General features: G+C 41.8%; 1 protein-coding gene across 3 annotated transcripts; it reads left to right on the top strand.

Moving 5' to 3' along the window:
• Nucleotides 1–245: 245 nt before the first annotated feature.
• On the top strand, nt 246–23,249 carry STOX1 (storkhead box 1). Of its 3 annotated transcripts, XM_087765213.1 has the most exons (5): nt 246–589; nt 1,025–1,131; nt 16,400–16,552; nt 18,498–20,829; nt 21,075–23,249. In XM_087765213.1, the coding sequence occupies exons 3-5, from the start codon at nt 16,420–16,422 to the stop codon at nt 21,151–21,153; spliced, it is 2,544 nt and encodes an 847-aa protein (XP_087621339.1). In that variant the 5' UTR covers nt 246–589; nt 1,025–1,131; nt 16,400–16,419; the 3' UTR covers nt 21,154–23,249. The 3 variants fall into 3 exon arrangements, with proteins under 3 accessions (XP_087621339.1, XP_087621338.1, XP_087621340.1); XM_087765212.1 differs by having other exon boundaries at nt 246–1,131; XM_087765214.1 differs by having other exon boundaries at nt 247–1,131; nt 21,936–23,249.
• Nucleotides 23,250–23,460: the final 211 nt, after the last annotated feature.

The raw sequence follows: 23,460 nt of genomic DNA, 5'->3' as shown, positions 1-23,460 counted from the left end.
AAGGATTTTCCATGGTAAATGAGAAGAGGCATTCTGTAGCTTTGCAGAATAGGAACAAACTGCACGAGTAACATGTAAAAATCGTGTGGAGCCGCGCTAAAGCATGGCCCGTATGTCTTTGCACCGGTGCCTCCCCTGCCTGCTCTGCCAGGGCCTCACTTCATGAAAGCGTAATCTGAGACAGGGCAAGAGCCCTGGTCCTGGGGGAGGAAAACGCAGCGGTGGGGTGGGAGGGACTCTCGTCTCTGCGAAATTTTAGTGCAAAATAGAGGCAGGTTCCTCCAGCCCAGAGTGCGATTTTCTGGAGGGAGAGCGCTCCATCCTGGAGCAGCAGGGACGGGAGGGGAGAGCTGGGGCAAGGCTGACCACAGTGGTAGCAGCACATAGCCAGTGTTGGAGCCCTCCGGTGCCACTGAATTTATTTGCTTTCATCTTGACTGTTTCTTGTCTCCTTCGCTGCCTGCCTGTGTGATCCCGATGGTGAGATCCTCTCTGTTCTGCAGAGCTGCTGGTTGATTCAAGCAGGGTAGCCTGAGCTACCATCAGAGGCTTTATCAGCTGGAAGTACCAAGCCACTCTCTCACAGCAGGTAACTTCTGCATGTGGCATTTTGTGATTAGTGGTATGGGTGTAAATCCTGGCAGGCAAAAATCCTGCAGCCGGGCTGGCAGAAAAGCGGGGAGCAAGCAGGGCATCACCACCACAGCTTTCTCCAGAGGCACAGCCTCCCCGTCAGCATGGACACTGGGACAAACTGGGTTTCAGCTGCTGGTAGTCTGGTTTGAAGTCAAGTCAGTGGTGACCCGGTGAGTCATTGCAATGTAGACATGGGCACTCAATATTTAGGGAAAATGTGATAGGAAGCAGGTGTGTTGGTTGGTTTCGGTATTTTGTTGCGGGTAATGTTGTTTCCTGGAGGAGGTGACTGGATATAATATGCCCAGAGACTACTGCAATGAACTGGAAGGTGCATTCATAACCAGTGGAAGACTAAATTAGTTTCATTCATCACGAACGTTTTTAGACAAAGGATGATGCATAGAAAGAAACGCTGGGGCTGGATGTTATGGATTGACTCGGCACAAAGATTTCTCTGAGGAAGAGCTGCAGAACGTGTTGCCACCGGAGAAGGTAAAGGAGGAGGTCACACAGCACCGTGGGTGGGGTGACAGCTGCCCGGGAGGGAAGGCACTTTGCTACCTAATGCAGACATGATGCTCTGAAGTCAGCAGCTGCTTTTAGTCTTAATTCCTCTGGAAATGTTGACAAAAAAAAAAAAAACAAAAACAAAAAACAACCCAAAAAACTACAAAGCGATCTGTTAAATCTTTTCTAAAAATGCATAGAAGTGAAATTGATGGAAGATCTAAGAAGAAATCAGGCTCAGGCATATTCAGGTTGCTACCTTAGATATGTAATTATTCACATTAAAAATATAGATGATGAGAGTTTTGCAGATGACATTGCAGCACTGTCTTGTTTTTCCCCCCATCATTTAAATGGAATTTATTAACTTTCATGGGATACACAGAGAACATGCTACGAGATCTGGCGGTAGTAACAACAACGACAAAACAACCTCAAGGGAAATTTATGAATATTTTAAACTAGATCGTACTGGTGGGTATTTTGCCATCATTTCTGTTTGCTACCTGCAATTAGTTCATACTCAATTAATTGTGCTAGTGACCTCTGCAGTCTAATGAGGCCAGGCTGCAATCAAGGGCTTAGTCTATACATAAAAGTACAGCTGCTGGATTATTGAGTGCTCTTAATGCAAGGCTGCCACGAAAAGTCCTCTGAAATGGTAGTGGTTGCAGAATACGCCAGCTAGCATGATAATTGTGGTTCACGAGCAGAGCAGATGAAATTTCTGTTCCTGGTATTGACTGTTGCCTCACAGCTCTTCAGTTTTTACTCGAGGCATTGGTTTTGGTCAGTAAATCCCTTTACTGTTTGCAGATCCTGGAGGGGGAGCAGACTTCGCTATGCTGGGGTCATTAATCCTTGAGTCTGTTTTACCCTTGGTCCCGTGGGGCTTGTGTCAGTTCGTCCTGTGGAGCATCCTGGAAGGCTGCTCTTTTCTGACTGACCTTTAGCTTTTGCGGGAGGAGACAATACCATGGCACTTCGGTAGTTCTTGCAACTTTCTGTGTGGTTTTGACGTGATTGATTAGGATTGCTCTCTGGTGAAGGTGATTATAGGAGATACCAAGTTCTAATTACTAAGCATAATGCAGGTAAGTGATAAGCGAGCAGTGTAGTCCTTGCTTGGTGTCAGCTCAGATGTCCGCTTTAACATTTTGATGTGAGCGACTTGCGCTTTAGCCTTCCCAAAACTAAAGGATCAGAAGCATTAGCAGCCAAACCAGGAATGCTGCTAACAAAGACCGAGTAGAAGATGCTGAAGTGAAGACTTACAGCTGTTCAACCCCATAGTAACTACTAGGTACTTGGTGAAGTGCCAGCAAATCCCTTTTCAGTTGGATTTCCAAAGGTTAGTAGGGATTTTTATAGCTGTCATTATTTGAAAGGTTTATTGTTATTTTTCCCGATGTAGCTCTGTAATCCTCTCTGTCCAGGGATGAATTATATTTTAAGTTAGAAGTACGTTTTATCTCAGGCAGGTAATAATAATATCACAAATAAGATTAATTAGATCACAAATATATCATTAAATCACAAAAGCTTTTTGTTGAAGCTAACTAGCATTTCTTTGGTAAAAGTGCAGTTTTGAATTACTTCTCGAAGCAAGAAATTTGTCAACTTTTGGAAGACTTGAGGAATTCCTCAATGTTCTGTTTCAAAATTTTTAACGTGACAATTTCTGATGTCTAGCCTGTGTTGTCCTTGGCCAGCTCAACATCTTTATGCTTCTCTTAACGCTGGCTTTAGCTTAAATCATACAGATATTTTTTTTCCTGTTATTTACCCTTCTTTCCCAATAATTTGTAGAGAATAGCCACTGCCTGTCGCAGCCCCATTTTCTGACTAGAAAATTGATCTCTTCATGCAGTCTCATTTCTTGGGCACTCTGGTGACTTCACTAAACTCTGGTAGCATCTACTCCAGCATGAGTTCATCTTCCCTGATCACAAGTAGCCTGCTGACTTCTTAACTATTTATTAAGCCAGGTGAGGTGTTATAAGGAAGAACAGTGTTCTACTTAGTGGTATCCATCTAAAAAGCAGTAATACCTCTAGGTATGTTGGGAATGGTTCTTTCTTACTATACTTAAGTTTTATATCACTGGTGAATATGGATATGTTACTTGCCGGTCTCCTGGGGATGATTTAGAGAAAGTCCTTGACTCCTTTGTTTTTTACCTCCTTGCTTCCCAGTAACCTCTTTTCTGATGCATAGCATGGCTGGTTGAATCCAAATGTAAATTACTTTGGTAAATGAATTAGATAATTTCCCCTATCATCTTGTCTCTTGCTGCAGTAACACCCAAAGGGGTTTCTAACAAGTTAGAGTTCTCTCACCATTTCTTTAATTGAATGCCTTTGAAGAAGCTTCTCTTTGTGAATTTCACTTTTTCAGACAATTGATGTTGAAGCGATGTTTTCGTGGTTTTACTTCCATTTCTGGAAGCCTAAGTGAAACAAATTTGCAATTTGAGTGTCTTTATTTAGGTAATTTTCTGGTTAAAATGGATGTATTTTGTGCCTTCTCTTCCGTCAGTCATCATAATGACCATTTTCTGCTTTGGAAGACTTTTCTCCTGTTCCTTATATATATTTTGCTCTAGAAAAGGAAGTGACAAGTTAGACAACTAAAATGCAAGGAATAAAGGTTTCTTGGTTGTTTGTTTTTTTTTTTTTTTTTTAAAGGAATTGATAATATTTATAAAGGAAGTGATTGGTATTACATTTGCTGTCTTTATTTTACATAGAGAGAGATTTGACTGCTTTTTTTTTCATCTACCTGCTTTCATGTTATTGTTTGCAATAATGTGGGATTCAAGCCACTTGGGTTTCTCATGCTTCGTGACTAAAGGCTGGGATGTTGGGAACCAAGCAATGTCCTAAGTGGTTCTTAGGAAACATTTCCTGCAGCACGTAGCAATAGCAGTGTCTGCAAACTCCAGCAGTGTTTGGTGAATTTTCACAGGTATGTGAGGGCACCAGGTGTGTGTGATGGGAATCACTTGGCCTGCAGTATCTTTATCATTGGCCATGGTACACAAAAAGTATTGAGACTGAGTTTTCAGACTCATGACAAAAATCAGCTAGCCATTTTGAGGTTGTTCCTTTTCAATCCACAACCACTTGTTTGCTGGACAGTAAGCGAGAAGCAATGGTCACATTTCAGTGAAGAATTATACTCGGGTCTTAGCATGCTCCAGTCTCTGTTGCACGCTGGCTTTAAAGTCCTCGGCACTCAGAAGTCCTCCCTCACTGCTGTATCCCAAGGAGCTTTCCTGGCTATTCGTCATCATCAGAAGACGCTGTGGTCCCACAGATCTTTGTGTTACTCTATCCCAGCAGTTCAAATGAGGTTTGTTCTAAAGAAACACACTGGCGAGTTGGACATCCTGACTTTACGGAATAGACTACACCTTGACTGATGTCGACCACTGGAAGATTAACCAAATAAAGGGAAAATCCAGTCTCAAAAGCTTATAAAGAATCACAAACTGTCCTTCTGTATTTATTCCCAGGTAAAATCCAAAATGTCTTTCTCTGTCCTTCTGATGTGGAGCCCAGCTCTGGTTTGCATGGTACACCCAGGACTGGGTAGGAGCTGTTATATTCTCTTCCTTGGGGGATGGAAGGGAAGAAGGGAAAATCACGGCAATTCAAATCTCCCTCAGAGGGTGAAGTAGGGGCTAGTTTAAAAAAGCTTTTCTTCTTGATCTGATAACTGAGCAGTCCCTGTCGAAATGCTAACATCCCTCTGTCGGACCATCTCCTGTGCTTAGCTGGGTTGTTCAGTCAATTGTTAACCAAACGAGGGGCAAACTGCTCCGTCCCGCCTTTCCCGTACAGCCACAGGGGATGCATGCAGGGCAGAGCTGGGAGAGGAGTAGGGGGCTCTCAACTGAGATTTATAGATACAATTGGAAATACTCAGTTTGAAGGCACTGACCTCCAGAGCCTTTGAAGAGAGAAACTGGGGCGATCAGTCCAGGAGAATGCATCTCAGTAGCTGCTTGCTTGTTGTCCTTGGTCACGACCAGCTCGTTTCTGTCATCCCAGCCTGCCTTCTCTCTTGACAGCAGCATTTTCTATGTGCCTGAGCTGCCCGACTCCCTTTTTTGTGGTTCCTATTGGGTAGAAGCGAACAACAGAAAATTGAAACACTTTTTCTTAACCTTTAGAGGTTAAATTTGCTGCCGGTTCAGCAACCCCGTTGCAGGGCTACAAACTATTCACAATGAAAGCTAAGAAAGCCCTGCATTTTCCAGTTAGGCTGAGGCTGGGATTGGCATGCAGACTGGGACTTTTCTGTGGTCCCATAATGTGTTGAGGTCTGCTTGTTGAGCTCTGCTGAGCTTTAAGTCCCTGCTGCAGGCTGCAAACTTATCTCACTTGGAAAATACCCTGTTGAAGAGAGACATTGAAAGGACAGTACACTTTTCTGTGAAGTGTTAAGTTTTATCCCTTATTGCTGAAGGTATTGACCGAACTGGAATAAGATCAGACAAGGAATTGTTTCGTGTTCTTGTTGTTTGTGCATTTGGTGGAGAAGTCTGATAGGTCTAGCTCCTCACTTCTCTTTTCCCTTGTGTGAGTCTCCCAGAACAGGGAGAGAAGAAAAACACTCAGAAAAGGAGCTAAAAAATGGGCAGAGATGGTCTCTGAAGCTCCTTGATTTTGGGGGCGGGTTTAATGCTAATTTGGTATTCAGACAGAATCCCTGTGGCAGGAGAGGGGTGGAATTGAATCTCCTGAAAAAGGTTCAGCACCAGCTTGAGGAGTAAAACTTCCGTTGTATTTATGGGCTGTAATTACCTTCGGGGGGGGGGGGGGGGGAGCAGTTTTGGGGAATTATATTTGTTCCTGTGTGATGACTCCCAAATGTAACTTATTTAGTGACCTCTGCAGTGCTGACACATGGCTCTGCAGGCACTGGCCACCTCGCCGTGGAGGTCCTCACCTACTGAGCTTCTCTGCATGTTTGCGTCAGCTTTCAGGAACAGTTTTGAAGTGCCACCTGTGATACCGGTACACCTGGAGTCCATCTATAACTGCATACTTGAGTATTCTCTACTCCTTAGCAATTTTCAACCTCGCTTAAAATGAGAGACAAATTCTTTTCCAAAATGGACCTGGCAAGCTTCTAGAACAGAATTATTTTCATTTGAATAACTTAAATTTGTTCACAGCAATTAATTTCAGTATCGGCATTGTTCTGCTGCATGTCTAATGAAACTACAGATGAAATTATGGCCTTGCGAGTAGCTGATTCCTGTTTTGCCTACGAAAGGTCATGACTCTGGAGTGGATGTTGTTTGTCAGGCACTCTGTAGTTCCACACAGGAACACACAATCTTAATGAGGATGGCAGCTCAGCAAGAGGCTGGGGATGTCCTTCATGGGATTTCTTTCTTTTGGAGTTCCTTTCTTCCAGTGTCTTTCATCCTGCCTCACAAACAGCGATGTAGGTTTGCAAGTCAAAGGGGAATAATTTTGTACTTCAATGGTGCTGGCTTCTGTGAAGTGTAACTCACAGTATGTGGTCATACTTAGTATTGGACTGTTTAGGATTATTTAGAGTTCTGTTCCTTTTTATTCTCTTCAGGCCTGAAAAGAGTGGATGACCTAAAATGGTGCTTTATTTTGCACTGCTGTGTATAGGCTGCCAGAACATGAAGAGTGTAATTGAGTTTTTAACTGTTTTATTCTCAAACATTACTTTTAAAGTTATTTTCAGTAAGGTATCTGGTTCAGAACTTACTAACTTTTATATTCTGTTGTAATTGGGTTTTCCTGGTTATAACGGTTGTTCCAGTGGTGACTCTATCGATATATTTTCAGGAGGAAAAAAGGAAGAAAACATTTGTACTCCTTGAAGGACAACTTTTTCTCTACCTTGCTATTATTTGCTTACTAATTTAATTCTCTCTGCGTAATGGCTATGTAAACCTTACATTACTTCATAATGTTTAGCACCTAATTTTAGCTGGCATTCAGCCCTTATCACTTACTTCAGATGAGATGATAACCCTGCATGTTTCATGCATTTTCATATCAAATTCTTGCTAAGGTATTAATCCTGTATTATAAAAGCCTTTTTTCAGTTGAATATGTATTGCCCTAAATCCAAATGCTGTATTCGAACTACTGATTGAACTCTCAGCAGCAAAGTACAAGGTACTGTAACGTTCTTCAAAATCCTGATGCATTTACCAGATCTGCTCAGATTGAATTACCTGAAAGGTGTAATCTGCAAAAGCGTTTGTGCGTGCAAATTTTTTTCACAGTCTCAGCAAGTAGTCTCTAGTCGCACTGTTTAACAAGTATCATTTTTTATAAGCTCCGTTCAGTTTAATTTACTCTGAATTTTTGTAAAAATAACCTCTAACAAGATCAGTTATGAAGAACTTGGTATGTATCGTGTATTTCTCAGTGCTAAAGATTTTCAGCAGAAGCTCTTGCTTCTGTCTTTTGAGTGAGAAAACAAAATTCAAGAAAACAGGCTGAGCTGTGTCAGTCTTTTGAGTTCTTGCACCTTGAATCCTGAACAGCAGATCTTAACTGCCTTAGCCTCTTTTAGGATGAGGGTAATGTGAACAGTGCTAATTTTTTCTCTGTCTCAGTCAGAAAAGACAACAGTTTGTGTTAATATCATGTAGTTAATGAAACAAATTGCATTAATTAGTAATGCTTCTGCTGCGGTCGTTGATACAGTTCCAAAATCAGAGACTTCATTTCAAGGCTAGTTTTAGCTTTTCTATACTGCCATCTTGCTTTAGGACATGTCCACTCCATCACCGTGGAGAGCACTAGCTCTAAGAACGAGCCCGTACAGATGGAGTTGAGTTATCGAAAAAAAAAAGTTATGAAAACAGTAGCTATTTATTTGAAGGGTGAAGAGAAAGGCAATAGTTTTACCATACGGACACTGTTTTGCATGGTCTCATTAACAGCGTGATGTAAGTGTAACCTTTTTTCTCTAACTTGGTGTAACCCAAGAAAACTTCACAGCTAGTAGAGGTCAAAAGTGCCATTGCATTGGGTTACAGAAAGCAGGGTGGTCGAAGCGGGGGGTGAGAGTGGCTGTGGGAGGCACAGGTACCGGCATCCAACTAAACCAGATGACTGGACTACTGTTTTATTTCTGGGAGCCTATCCTACCTCCTACTCAAAGCAGGGTCAGCTATGGGGTTAGACCAGGTTGCTCACGGCTTTATCCAGTCACATCTTGGAAACACCCCAGGATTGGAGACTGCACAGCCTCTCTGGGCAGCCTGCTCCGCTGCTGCGCTGTCCTTAAAGAAAAAAAGGTTTTCCTTATAGCCAGTCTGAACCTCTCCTGTTCCGACAGATGCCTGTTGTCTTTCATCCTCCCACCACGCACTGCTGTGCAGAGCCTGGCTCCATCTTCTCAAGGGGCTGCTGTCAGGTCCCCTCAAAGCTGTTTCTTTTCCAGGTTCAACAAGACCTGTTCCCTCAGCCTTGGCTCACAGGGAACAAGTTCCAGCCCTGGCCATCTTGGTGGCCCTCTGCTGAATTCGCGCCTATTTATAGATGTCTTTTCTATTTGGGGGGCCCAAAACTAGACTTAGAATGCCAGACGTGGTTTAACAAGCACCAAGTAGAGGCGGACAATAATTTTCTTTGATCTACTGGCTCTGATCCTGTTAATGCAGCCCAGGATGCTCCTGGGCTTTGTTGCTGTGTGAGTAATATGAGCCTCCTCAATACTGAGGAGCCTTGTTAAAAGACTTGCTTTCATTCAGTACCAAATAAAAATTGATTAGAAGTATCATCAGAAGGAGGTGAGTGGCTTTATTCAGGCAACTTTGCTGCTTGTTTCATACTTAGAGAGCTTTAGTGATCTTCTGATTATACAGTCCGTGAGCTAAAAATTGGCAGAATGGAGCATGACGTGCACAGAGCAGCTGAGGCTGATGGCAGTATGGTTTTCTTTAACCTGATAAAATTGCTGTGGTACTTGCACAGGATTTTTCTTGCTATCCGTTTTGTTTTGTTTGTTTGTTTTAAACATCAGGTTAGAGAAATGTAGGTATGTGCACTTCTAAAATAACATACATCCAGAGCTGCTCTGCCAATTCCTTACTATGTTTTATAAAAACACTCCTGGGAGAACTGAAGTAAAGAGATACTAGTAGTGTGTATCATTAATGTGACTCACACAGTGCTATCAAAACAGAAAGCTCAATATGCAAAACCCAATAAACTGCCCTCACTGGTGAGAACACAGTGAAGGCCTTGGGAATAATTAATATATGATGTGAAACAATTTTTTTTCCTAGTGTGGTTTATCTTACACTGATGCATCAGCAGCAATCCATGTTCCATTCAGTGGCGGTGCACAGCTTTTCCATAAGCAGCCTGATTTGTACTGAAGCAGACAGATTTCTGGGCAAAGAAACAACTGAAACTGCAACTGCTGTTTGTTGAGCAAACTCAGTCTGTTTTGAAAGCTGAAACACTATTTGTTTGAAAAACTGAAATAAACTGAACCTCTGTGAACTTTATTCTGCTTTTCTTAAAAAAAAAAAAAGCGAGCTTTATTTTTTGTCTTGTAGCAATATTTTTTTTTTCTGGATACTGGACTTCTTTTTTGTGGGCTATGGCCAGCTATATGCTGAATTTCCAAGGTTGAAAACTCTATTGAAATTATGAAATATTTTCCTTGTTCCCAAGAAAATACTGCAGCAAAGCTAGCCTGTCATTCAGATCGCTTGCTTAGGTACTTCATGGACTGCATCATTTACTTTTTCCCCCGAAACTGTTCTCCTACATTTTCAACATCCCGCAGACACCTGCACATCTCTGTAATTTCCATTGGTCTGTGAGATCCAACAACCCAGTATCATCACAGTAAGGGTTCTGCTAAACTGACTTTTGGAAAGATATATTTACTGAATCTTCTGTAATACAGTGGAGGTGCTCAGTTGCTCTGTTTGTCTTCCATCACTTCCTTTTGGATGAAATTTAGATGAACTGAAACATGGCAAGGATGTTTAATAGTGCCAAAGCCATGGAGAAAGGTTTGGGAACTGCAGGCTAAGGTCCTCAATTCCAAACTAGTGCTGTTTAATCTGCAGTGTCCAAACAAGTCCTCTGAGACCTCTTGTGGTGGTGAAGATGCTACTTTTCATTTCTAAACTGTTTTTTGGTTGGTTTGGTTTTTTTGGGGTTTTTTTTGTTGTTTTGTTTTTTTCTGTGGGCCATAAATTCCAGCCCAATGAAAGGGTACAGAAACTTGTTTTCTAGCATAGAGAACATCTTTAAAGCTGGATATCCGTTTAGAGAGAGTGGAAGGAAAAGTGGCTGTGCACATCCATCAACATCCCACATCACGAGCTGCTCAGGCAGGTGTGAAGTTGCCCATATACCATCAAAGCTTTGTTCTCAGCTGAATGAAAAAAAACTCCCTGCAGTGGGGTATGTCCTGAAACAAGATCTGAGGCCTGCTTCGTTCCACCTCAGTGTGTGATGGTGGCTCCTGTCCTCACTGCAAGCCAGGGGCCTGGGTCTGAGGGAAGCTACAACTGCACCAAGCTCTCTGACAGCTTCTTCTGCGGTAGGTGGGATTTGGCCAAGTGTTGCCTGGGAGCAACTTGGACATAATAGCTGTCATGTGTCCCCTGATTCATGGTTTGCTGGAAACCCTCTGCAGGGGGCTATGTCTCTTTTGAATAGCTCTGTGGGTGCTGTTCCTCTGAAAGACTAGTGTGCGACTCTCCTTGGCTGTGGTAAATGTGAGCTGAAGCCAGGGAGTGTGCAAATAAATGAATTTTGGTCCATTCTGGGGAGGGGAGACATGACCATAGGTAAATCTTACTCCTATGACTGCAGCTTTATATTGTATACTTTTTGTGACTGCCTTTTGTGTGACAGCACATTTCCAGGCAAATGAGTCAGCCCTGGGAATATGACAGCAGTTGGAGTTGACCTTTAGCTGAGCAGGCACAGGAATGCACAACTGCATGCTGATGTTTTCATAGTAAGTCTTTTACTGTATAGGTAAGTAAGTACCTAACCAACACCCAGTAACACTTTCTGCTTAGAACAAAGGTTTTGACATTAAAGAGCTATTTGGATGGTCTGAGATTTATTGCAGAAGAGACGACAGGGCTGGGAGCAAGGAGAAGGCAGAATTGTTTTAGTGGAGAAATGCCAGGGTTGCGAAGGGGCTTTTTTGGACCAGGCCAAGTGGAAAAGATGTGCTTGTGTCAAATTCCTGTAGCAGCGGATGGCAGCATCTGCAGACAGTTAAAGGAGCCAGAGACATTGCCAATGACTTGTTTATTCCTGTTCTGTTGTTTGGCTCCATGGGCTAGTCACTGATGGTTTTGCAACTTACCTGGGACTGTTTCATTTTGTATTATCTCCCTGCAATGAAGCTTTTGAATCAATCTGTCTTTTATGATCAAGCCTGACACTGAATGCTGAAATGGTTAAAAATGATCTTCCTTGCTATCAGCTGTGCTGGTTATGTTCAATGCCATATATGAATTGACTTAAAAGCTATTGGCGTGCTAAAGTATATGAAAAATAATTCTCTTGAGTTGCTCATAGTTCAATTTCGTGCCAGTTATGCAGTGAACAGCAGGAGTTCCCCAAAGGCAGATGTGTTTACATGGTTTTGCTTGTTGGCTATTTTGCCAGCTGTTGTGGGCGACACACAGATCTCTACTGGACAACTTGCCTGCTTGTCTTCAAGCAAGCAGAAGTGCTCTTTTCTTTTAAACGGTCTATTTGAAGCTGCATGCTTGCTCGTGCATTCAGTCAGTACCTTTGGAGCTTGAAACCTGCTCTCAAGATGTTCTTGAAGCATTTAAGTGGACATGTCAGTGGCCTCGGCAAGTGTTGAAGGGGTCGATCTCTCTGAAGATCAGATACGTGTTTCAACGGCAAAAACCTTCCCACTGTGCTCAGCTTAAGGAAAACTGTACCACGCTGAACGTGTTGGTGTCTGCTCTGTAACTTGTTCCTATCTGGGGGCTTGAACCAAGATTGCAGGAGAGAACTCTTGCCTTTCTTCTTGAATCCTGCTTTGTTTTCACCATACCTGCCTGTGTTTTTTTTTTTTTTATTGCTGATGAAAGAAAAGATGGCTGTGGGTTGCCATTAGCCCTAAGATTAGAGTTAGGCTTTTGGCTAGGAACTTCAGAAAGCATTTATAGGTCATATTTTTTTAAAGTTCATAACACTTGCAGTTGGGACTAGACTTCTGGGTGTTGTCAGGAAAGCAGAAAAAGTGGTTCGGTTTTGCTTGTGGTTTTTTTTTGGTTTTGTTTTTTTTTTTTCCCCCCTCAAGTTGCATGGCCTCATCCTCTGTTTGTAAAAATCAGCGGTTGAGTCCAAATGGAGGACATTGTTTGCCTAGTTGTCCTGATTTGGAAGTGTCTGTTCTTGCAGGAATCAGTAGGTATGGAAATCCGACATTTTGATGTATTTGTAGCTTCTTTTTTAGCATCAACTGATGAAGTGTCAGTGACCTTAACTGACACTTAACCATTTTGTTTCTCTCTTTGCGAGTTGTACAAAATAATCAAACAACAGAAAGATATTGTCTGCTGTTCCTGAGAGCTTTTGTTTGTTTCAGTAACAGATTAAACATGTTACAAGATTTGACAGTTTTAATGCAATTGAACTATTTACTCTTTGCTTCAGTAAAGGATGATTCTGAAAACAGGATCTAGTACACAATAATTATGCCAAAATAGAGTTTCCCTGTTATATCCTTAAAATTGAAAATGTTTTACTGATCTTAACTCTGTCTTTATAACCTATATAGAATTTTTGTTCTTTAATAAGGAAACATCTTCTAAAATCTCCATTAATGTTCAAAAAGTGTTTTGCTACAGTTCCTAACTTTCTATGATGTTCTTACTAACTTTTTGTTCCTTAAAATTCTTTGTCTTTAATTATAAAATGTAATTTTTGCTATAAAATGTGACCACGATGCGCTCTAGTCTATAGAAAAACAAAAGCCTTGCAGTTCTAGCAGAACTGTACTTGCTTATGGCTTTCCTGGTGCATTTCTGCAAAAAGTGAAGTGTATCAAACATACCAGGGCTCTCATGCAGAGATGCACAGGATCTGTGGGATCTTTTGTATGTTCAACTTAATAGAGCATACAAAGCAATTCCAAGATAGATTTTTCCAGCTACAAAACAGAAAAGTCAATCTTCCATTTCCATGTGCTGTGTCTTCTCTGCCTCAACAGATGTAAGTGGAATCATGTAAGGGAGTTTATTCTTGATTTGCATTTGTTTTGTTTTGGTTTTTTTTTTTTTTCTGGAATGAATTTACTGTTAACCATGTATTGTTATAGAAATTGTTTACCTGAACTTTTAAGAAGTAAATTGAGTGCTATTGTAATAAAATGCCTCTCTGTTCACTTCCCCAGAACTAGCCTGGGTTTTACCCAGGAAAAACTTGTCTTGTATGCAATTTTTCTTAGAGCCAGAAGATGCAGAAGTTCTGCAACTGTTAAACAACTCAGTGAAAAATGGTAAAGATCACATTACAGAGATGGAACAAAAATTCACTTTGTGCTAGTCAAGAATACCCAGAGGCTTTTCTGTGTGCTGGGTTTTGTTATCTGATGCTCGTATTACACATGACTTCCCCACATTGTGACCAATAAGTGCTCCAAAAGGGTTGTCTTGGGTTTCAGGTGTCCAGGTAATGAGCAGAGTTTGAATAGACAGGTAAACCAAACTGAAGGACAATAATACATGAGTACGGGCAAGCTGCCTAGTTTGCCATTGGTAAACATGATTCTGTAAGAGCTGCAGAGCGTGAAATGGGAACTGTGCTGTATTTAAATGATGAAGAGGACCAGCCTGAGTTCCTTGACTGCTGACATAGGTACCTTGCACGTAGGCATAAACAAGTCCTTCATAAACACTATGAAGAAACCAGGAAGATGATTCTCATCAGATGATTTATGTAGGGTAGGGAAGGGGGCAGGGGACTCTGCAGTCTTTTTTGAGCTGTAAAGGGACAGATACTGAAAAGCTTTAAAGGGCGTGGCATTTTGGTGAATTTGCGCCAGGCCTATGAGACAAATAGTCTTGCACAAATAGTTAAGACTGCTCCCTCTGCAAATCTAAAGGGTGCAGCTTTTATGTGTTTCCATCAAACTTGGGAGAACATCTGAAGAGCAACCACAACAGTTATTTAACTATGGAAAGTAAATCAACAAAGTTTTTAATAAGAAATTGATAGACACTTGTAGGGTGCTGCCTGGGCCTTTTCCCACATTGCTTATCAATGTTGCCAATGATCTAATTCTTGCTTTCACTATTTCAGGTTTTATTTCAAAGTCAGGAGGGAATGGTATGTAATATTCATGTTGTTAGCACGTGTGTACTCTGGCACTGTTGATCTGTAGTAATAATTTTAAATAGACTTGCGTTTGAACACAATTTTAGTGGTGTGGTTTTTTCCTTCAGTATCAAGCTGGCTTTTGCTTAATGCTTTGCTATAAATATTATTCTGAAAGGGCCTTCCCTGAATGGAGACATGGGATTTGAGGCTGTGAGACAGATGCAGACAATAATAGCAAGATAATAATAATAAAAAATATAATGAATAAACTTTGGTGTTTTACTCCTTAGCAATTTGGCACTCTGCAGGAGCAAATGGTAAAACTGGCAGCAGCACACTGTGCCTACAAGCAGAGACTTGAGACAGCAAACCATTCACAAGAGTTATTACTGAATGCTGATGGTCTTTTCCCATACAAAAAGCAAGCTTGCAACGGTTTCTGCACCTACAAGGAGTATCCTAGCAACATCACTGAGGAAACTGTATGCCAGGACTTTTTTCTGAGTGCTTTTTGTCGAACATAGCAGCAGTTGTAAAACAAAGGTCAAGAGCAATTTAAGCTCTTCAAAGTGCTGTTGCTTAATTCATTTACTCAGAGAAATGTTTGTGTTGTAGTTTTCTGCCTAAAGGATAAATATTGGGTTACAGAGCCATCCAACAGACTATCCAATTGCAGTTCAGTTAAACATGAATATCACTTAATCTAAAATGTCACTTCTGACTTGTGGGAAAATTACTGTTAGCATTTAGCACTAGTTTTTGCCTTGTGAAGTAATCGGGAGTCCCTGCTGCCTTCTGCCTGCTCTGGCAGCCGAGGATACCCAGGGGCTTTCTGTGCAACACAGAAGAGGGAAGCACAGACCACCACCAGGTACTGGGAACAGACCATCAGTCTTTTTAAAAAAAAAAAGAAAAAAAGAAGAAAGCTTTTCTTTTTTTTTTTTTTTTTTCCCCCCCTGAGAAGGTATATGCTGCCATTGTCTTACTGTATGCACAGACCTCAGGTGAGTCCCTGTTTTGTGTTTTGTCATCAGCTTTCAGGGATAAGACTTATTTCAGGTTTCCCTACATCATTCACTGGTACCACGTCAGAAGAACTTGCTGGGCTTGCTCTTACTGGCCTTGCCGTCTTGCGAAGGGGAGAGGGCAGTGTTTATCTTTGTGTTTTATGGATGGGGGAGTTGAGGTGAAGGACTAAGGCCCTTTTCAGCCCCCTGGGCTGGGGCTGCAGAGGTACTGGGGCAGCTGGGCCATGCTCTCAGCCCCTCCGAGCTTCTGCTTTCACAATGCAGAACAGGGACAACGTTACTGTCTCAAGCCAGTAGAGATAGTGATGTAGCCTAAAAAACGGATGCAGCTGTAACAAGAGTTTTTGCCCTCTGCCCAGTCTAGTAGACAATCTCTAGTTCTAGACCCTGGTCTAAAAATGGAATTTTTACCATTTCTATTCAAATTTGTGTGCTAGACAAGGGACAAAGCCTGTTGCTGGTCTTTTTCTCCCTGCATTCTGACTCGATGAAAAGATTTTTTACTTAGATTATTAGATGTTGACCTTTTTCATTAGCTACTTAGAGAAATACAGGTTCTGCACGGTTTCATAAGTAAACAGTCATCTAAAAAGTTAGCAGTCATCTGACATAATTCTCTGTCTCAGCTCTCTGTTTGTTAAGCTAAAAGATGGTTTAAGTTGGAATTTAATACCAAACAAACTAACGTGCTTAAGGTAACCTTCTGTTTCTTTCATTACAAAGGCACTTGAAAAGTGCTAGAGTCACTTCCCTTCTCTGAGAAATATTTCTGAGTAATTTGCCAAAGAAATTTTCAGTGAAAATTTGTCACAACTAATAGAAAAAATGAAACACTATTCCATTCAAACAATCCTTTTTTTTTTTTTTTTCTTTCTTTCTGGACTTCAGGTGATGTGACCCCTGTTCTCATGAATCCTCTCTCGCAGTCATACTCCATTCCTCTGGCAGAAGAAATATGCCGTACCGTATCAGACATGAATGCAGATCATGTGATGGTCACACAGGAAACTTTAACGGAGCAGTTAGTGAAGAATTATCCAGGTGATGTGTTCCTTTCTCTCTCCTTTTAAAAGTGACTGTATCATCAAGCTTGAGTTTCTGTTATTGGGCAAGTGATCACTGAATATTTACAAGCAAAGCTGGCAATATGAAAGAATATAAATTAACAGGCAACTGGCAGAATACATGAATATGCATACTATTCTCATCAATCTGTGAGCGTCACTAACATTGTTTTGAATGTAATCCTTTTTACAGATTTTAATAAATCTTCTCTGAGAATAAGAGGGAACTCAGTGCAGTAACATGTTGGGAGTATGCCCTTTCTAGAGGGTGGGAAAGCATAGATGAGGTATTTAGGTGCCAGGTATGGAACAGCATGAGTAGACTGTGTGTCAGATCACAAAGACTTTGAGTCCTCCTTTAAGAGATAGGAACATAGCTGACTTTGATGGCAAAGGGACTGGGTAGGAGTCTACATCTGGTGTTTGCTATTAAAAAATACAACCGGCCTCAAATTCAAGTTTGTTGGTCAAATTCCAGCCCCTTCCTTCCTGAAAGCAAATTACTTCTTACACTAAATAAGCTTTAATCTTTCTCTTCTGATGGAGTAGCAGCCACTTCCCTTAAATGCTGCGTTTTCTTTTCAATCTGAAAAATGTTCAGTTTCCCTTAGATCTGCAATATTGCAGTGTGTGTGTGCACGTGAGACTTTGTAAAGGCTCATTATGGCCCTCTGCAGGAGGTTGCTTTGTTTGATACTGAGCTTCCTCTTTTGAGTCTTCTTAACCTTATAGCTCTGCAAACGTTACAGGTTGATCTGGTAAGCATTTTCACTAGTGGGAAAAATTTTAATGCAACCCCCCATAAACTGGCCAAGAACCCTGCCAGGAACGTGCTGTAGTCCATATGTGCACTGAGACAACCACAAGGTAGCATTCTTAGGTCAGCCAGAAGTTGCACTCTCAAAGTTTGTAGGGAGAGAGCATATTTCTTGCTATGTTTTCACCTTGCTGGAAGTTTTCATTCCCGTGGGCAGGAGATCAGCAGAAGCCTGGGGCAGTAGATCAGATGTCACTAGACTAATGACTCTGGGACTGTGACACCTGAGGGAAAAACAGTAGCTGAGACCAGTCTCAGTGAGGTAAGCAACTGCCATCTGACAAAATTATACCAGAAGCTTCAGAGAGAGTGATAAAAGCCACTGTTAAATAACCTGCCAAGAGGGAAACGCTTTGAACAACACATTGTTTGGTTTGTACCTGGCAGGTCTCTCTCATGAATATCATATCCTGATACACACAAAGAGAACATCCTTACTTATTCGAAGGAGAACATCCGAAGCTCCATCACAGCAGTGCTGCAGTGACAACCAGAAACGCAGCTGGCCTTTACCTTCTTCTACAGGGGTGACCTTGCCTCATTAGTGAGGAACGGCCTTGGCAAAGTTAAAAAGGGTTTTACAGATCTGTAAGATACCGGCACGATTGCACCTACCAGAGCTCTTGGCTGGATGATGTTTCTGTGCTGCCCTCACCTGGCTGGCCCAGAAGGGCTCTCCCTGGCTCAGGGCTGTAGCCTGTGCTGGGCCCCGGTATTTGGGGCATCCCTCGCTGCCCTGCAGGTGTGGACATGGCGGCAGAGTGGGGCTGTCCCCGTTCTGCAGGGAGCCCAGGGCTGTGGGTGGGGACAGCTGGGTGCAACAGCAATTGCTGGCTCTGGAAACTCAGCAGAGTGGTGATGTATTAAAAAAAAAAATCCTGCCTTGTGTCTGGTGATACTGGACACTTTCATGTTGAAATTGAGTATGCCTTACTCAAACTTCAGTTGCCAGGTCAGTTTCAAACTTCATTTGGAATCCTGTAAACTAAATACATTGGGTATTTCATGTTCAGTGGCTTCCACATCTGTTGTAAGTAAGTTATTTTTTGGCCCATTTTATTTGAAAACTTATTTCTGATTTGAAATATCTGTATCTTTATTGTAGGCATTGCAGTTCCCTCCCACAATATCTTATATAATATCCTTGGCACTCTAATTAAAGAAAGGAAAATCTATCATACGGGAGAAGGATACTTCATTGTGACTCCCAACACATACTTTATCGCAAATGATGCCACAGAAGACAATAGAAGGGTCCCGTTGGAGGACAGTTGTTGCTGTTCATTGCCTTCCATCACTTACCTGGTAAACATTGAGCGCTGTGCAGACCTAGTGAAAGAAACCATTCCTACGGTATCCCATTACAGATCCTGCCATTGTTTCCCTGACCAGAATATGCTCTGTGAACAAAGACATCGACATTGGCAGCTAATGAACCATGAACCTAATGGAAGAGGTAAGAAAGGCTGCAGTGAATTGAAGCCTTCAATTCAAACTCAAGGGGTCTCCACATCTGCTGAAAACCACTCCTGGGACACCATCAAATCCCTGACATCTGTGAAAGAGAAACTGAAAAGCAAAAGGTTTGGCCTTGTCCTTTTCTGGAGAAGTGCTTCTAAAAAAGAAAAACATAAGAAGGAGTACTCCACTTTTTCAGCCCAGTTTCCTCCCAAGGAATGGCCAGTCAGGGATGAAGATGACTTAGACAATATTCCACGTGATATTGAACATGAAATCATCAAGCGTATTAACCCTGCTCTCACAGTTGATAATGTGATGAAACACACAATATTAATGCAGAAGTTTGAGGAGCAGAAAAAATATATTGGTAAGGGTAGCTCGGCTGAAGCGTCAATAGTCAGACAAAACCATCTTTCAAAGGATTGTATTCAAAAGACACAAAGTAAAACAGCAAAACATACCAGGAAAACCAAATCAAAGAAAGAGAAGCAGATAAGCAGAAGCAACAGGAAATATCACATACATGAGCTAACATCCCAAAATGAGAAACTGGAAGAGAACCCTTCACTGCCTATCAGAAACCAACAGCCATCTGATGTAGTAGTGGTGGAATCCCACGTCATATATAAAAAACAAATTAAGAACCCTTTTCAGGGTCTGTCATGGAGACGCAACTTTTATGCAAAAGGGTACAAGGGTACTATTAACAGCCAGATAAAGTCCAGGACTCGAAAGCAAGAAAGGGCTTTACAAAGACCACGGTCCTTGGACTCCTCAAAAACCTTTGACTATGAAACTGAACAGCTGGCTACTGAAACACAGGCTGACAAAGCTAAGCAAAACAAACTACTCCACGCTAACAGGTCTTCCCTCCAACTAAAGAAAGACAGTTTAAGTGAAAACTTTAGTTATCTGCAAGGCAGTACTTTCCAAATAGATAATAAAAGTAAATACTTTCTGGAGAGTAACATTCCTGAAGAAAACATCTGCAGAAGAACAATCAAAAAAAATCCTGGGGATATTAAAAAATCCTCTCACTCCTACGCTGAAGATAATGTTGTGTGCAAAGATGATGCAAAATTTTCATTACAGCTGAAAGATGAGTATTGTGGGTGCAAAGCTGACACTGGATGTGAGTTATTAGATCAAACAGCAGATGAATTTCAAAATGTCTGTCTTTCAAATTATACAGCCAATGTTAACCTGGTAAAAAAAATTGGTGTGAAATACAGACAAAAGACTGATAAAAAGAGTGAACTTACAATTAAATACGATGGTGTCAGTCATCCCGGATCAATGAAGCTGGAAAGTGAAGGATTTACTGATAACTGCCATCTTCTGTACCAAAAACCACATGATGGTGATACCTGTAACTTGTTATATGTGGATGACAGTTTTGATGGCAATGAACCATGTCACCTGCCTCCTGGCCATGCTTTTTCAGATAAAAGAGACTGGAGTAAAGCTGTGCACAAGCTGGGCACAGCTATGTCCCTAAAAATCTGTAAGGTCAATACTTATCCCACCCAGTACAACACAACTGTAAATAAACGTGACTCTGGCGAGCATGGATGTAAGGGAAGTGCTAGTTTTGCAGGATCAATAGATGGCTCAAAAGAGCATCCAAAAACAGATTTCACAGAAGGAAGTTGTTTGTGCACTCGGGTTCTTCCGACAGGTCACAGAAAGGAAGAAGAAACTGGCCTTACTGAGTGTGCGAAGGCTTCACCTGTAGCAGAAATCTGCTACGCTAATGAGGCTGACTCAGATGCTGACACTTTGCAGAACTTCACCTATGAGATGGGCGAAGTAGTGGCATGCGGTGCTTTGGGCTCACAGACCAAAGAAACGAGAAACCCTCTGGGAAAGAGAGATCTGTTTTTTAAGAATGCATGTACCGTGATATCAGGACAGAAGCGCTCCGAAGGGACAGAAAACCACAGCATTACAGGAGACAGTGGAATTGACTCCCCAAGGTAAGAGAAAACATGTAACTACGTTAGATGTTTTTTCTTCAAATTAACAACCAGATTCAGGCAGAAACGTTGCTGTAAATCATAAACACACCTTCCCAACAACAAAATTCTTACTATCTTTAAAAACTTCAGTATTATGTCCTGGAAATAAACTGTATAGTTCTACCATGCCTTTTTACTTGAACATTCCCCCTAAATCAGCTATACAAATGTTGCTGTTTATATTTTGCATTTGTTTTCATAAGGCGAAAAAATAATATGAGCTGTGCCTTGCAGATGAAGATGACCGAGTGCAGAACTGTGAAGAAACATGGTGATCGATAAACTCAGTGTTAAACATGGTGATTGATATAGTCCTGATAGCAGGCAGGTTCAGCTCGCGTTGATCTTGCCATATGACATTACAGGCATTGTCATAGTTTCCCCAGTTGTAGACAAAGAATAAAAAGTGCTTTACAGAGGTGTTCAATCAGAATTTAAAGTACAAAATACTATCCGACTTGCTCACAATAGACAGGAAAATGTGTACATCACTTCAGCTAGAAGCTTCTGCTTCCTTTCATAGGGTACATTTTGCCTGTAACTATACTTGAAAAATTCCTTAATGGAAAACAAATTGGTATGAAACTTTTTTTTTACACAGTTGCATGTGGAGAAGACCTACAAAACTGTTAACTAAATTGACAAGAACACAAGTAAATGCTGTGAGGGAAAAATCACATTCATTTTTTAAGAGCATCACATATTCTTAAGATCTTAAGTGACTGGTATTTAAGTGTAATTAAACCATTTGAGTTTGCATTAGATATGCCCTGTCACCTTGAGAAGCTAGTATATAAAGGAACAAATCACATACTACAGTTTTTAAGGAAATTCTGCTTTTTTTTTTTTCTCCTTAAGCAGCTTTTCGCTCTGCACTCTTTCAAGCACGCTTCTAGTGTATTACTTGGACATGAACACTTGAAATCTGTTGGACACTTTAGCAAAATATATTTCAAAGGATCATTTGATTGTTTGTATTGATGCCATCTGTGGTACCAGAAGCTAAGCCACTCAGTTTATTTTCAGAATGTGAAGCCTGATGTCTAATAATTCTGTTATTTTAGATGGACTGAAAAGAAGATGAAGCTTCCTGCCAAATTCTGAAAGCATAAATACTAATGCAAAGAGGAGGACAAAATGAAAGGACAATCGCAACAAAATTCCTTGCTTCAGCTAACTCTGGTCATGAATATTTGATTATTTTTTTAATGAGCTTTGTAAACTTTCCCTTTGTAACAACATAACCATACTGTAAATGTGATCAGTCACATCTGTGAGGATGCCTCTAAATCAAAGCTGTTAGTTAAAACTTTTGACTGTAGTGTTTGGAGAGCTAATGTGAATTTCTGTTGCTCTCTTCTTTAATTAGTTTTTGCATCCCTGTGATAATAAAAATAAGAACTGATATATTTCATTCAGATCATACCATTAACCTGGAAAGGCTATGTGTTGCTCTAATAGGAGCTGTATCAGTTGCACAGGACCGTTTTACACTGTAATTCCTGGAAGTGTTTCCTACTTGTGCCACAGAAATAACAACATGCTCCATCTCCCCGTCAGAAAACAAAGCAAATGAACTAGACTGGCATGCACCTTGTTACCACAAAAATTCCTTGAATCCCGAGGTTCTCTCACTGTGTCCTGCAGAAATCTCAGCTGTCCTCCTGAATCTATTTGGTGTGTTTATATCTGGCAAGCAGGATTTAGTCTTTGAAAATGGAAACGTGTTGGTGTAGGAGAGTGGCATTGCTTCAAGAGAAACCTGCTGTGGGCTGGCACGCTCCCACTGTGCTCCTGACCGCCCCTTTCCGTCTCTTAAGGAATTGACACCCTGGCAATCATCAGGATCACTTTATAGCTTTTAGTTCAGAAGACTAATTTTGACTTCTTAATCCTGATTTCTTCCTGTAGCTAAAAGCAGACTATGCTGGTTTCATGCAGCTAATCACCAAAGGCTTGTGGTCCTTTTAAATCTTCCAGAGCCACTTGGTCATACTGTGGTTGACTACGTTAGGCTCTTTCACTACTGAAAACTTGTCTCCAGTAGTTATGGAGACAGAAAGCTAAAGTTGTAGTTATGGAGACAGAAGGCTACAGCTGTAGTTATCAGTTTTTAAAGCTATGGGAGATTTCTTTTAGGGAAGGTGTCTCTGGCTGTGGAGAAGTGGAAAAAACTGCGTTTGTGCTGACTGGGGCTGAGCAGAGCCCTGCAGCGCTCCCTCCCGTCCGCCTCAGTGTACGGCCGGTTTCAGTCGCGCCGGTACCGGCATCTCCCCCTCACGCTTCTCCAGCCGCTCTCTGCCCTCGGCGCCTCACGCTGCCGCTGCCTGCCAGCACCTTTTCCGCTTCCTTAAAAAACTCCTCCCAGGGGCTTACACGCGTAACGGAGTAACGGGCGTCCGGCATAAGGCAAGCCCTGGTGTAAAGCCGGTGGATGAGGCGCCAGCCGCCGTTTCCCCGCCGGCCCGGTGCCGCAGGCCCGCCCCCATCATGGCGGACGCCGGACGGCGAAAGCGCCGAGCTCGCCACGAGCTACACGGCCTCGCGGGCGCGGGGCACGCTGGGTCTTGGAGTCCGGGGAGGGGGAGC

The sequence above is a fragment of the Nipponia nippon genome, unplaced genomic scaffold (genome assembly GCF_047370975.1).
Source record: "Nipponia nippon isolate SJK-2023a ecotype South Korea unplaced genomic scaffold, ASM4737097v1 scaffold_3, whole genome shotgun sequence".
Classification (NCBI taxonomy): Eukaryota; Metazoa; Chordata; class Aves; order Pelecaniformes; family Threskiornithidae; genus Nipponia; species Nipponia nippon.
This window is presented reverse-complemented; position numbering and strand designations above follow the sequence as displayed.

Coding starts and splice junctions, on each gene's coding strand:
- STOX1 (XM_087765213.1), top strand. CDS start 16,420: ATGAATCCTCTCTCGCAGTCATACTCCATTCCTCTGGCAGAAGAAATA. Junction 16,553..18,497: donor GTTAGTGAAGAATTATCCAG/GTGATGTGTTCC, acceptor TCTTTATTGTAG/GCATTGCAGTTCCCTCCCAC. Junction 20,830..21,074: donor AGTGGAATTGACTCCCCAAG/GTAAGAGAAAAC, acceptor TGTTTTCATAAG/GCGAAAAAATAATATGAGCT.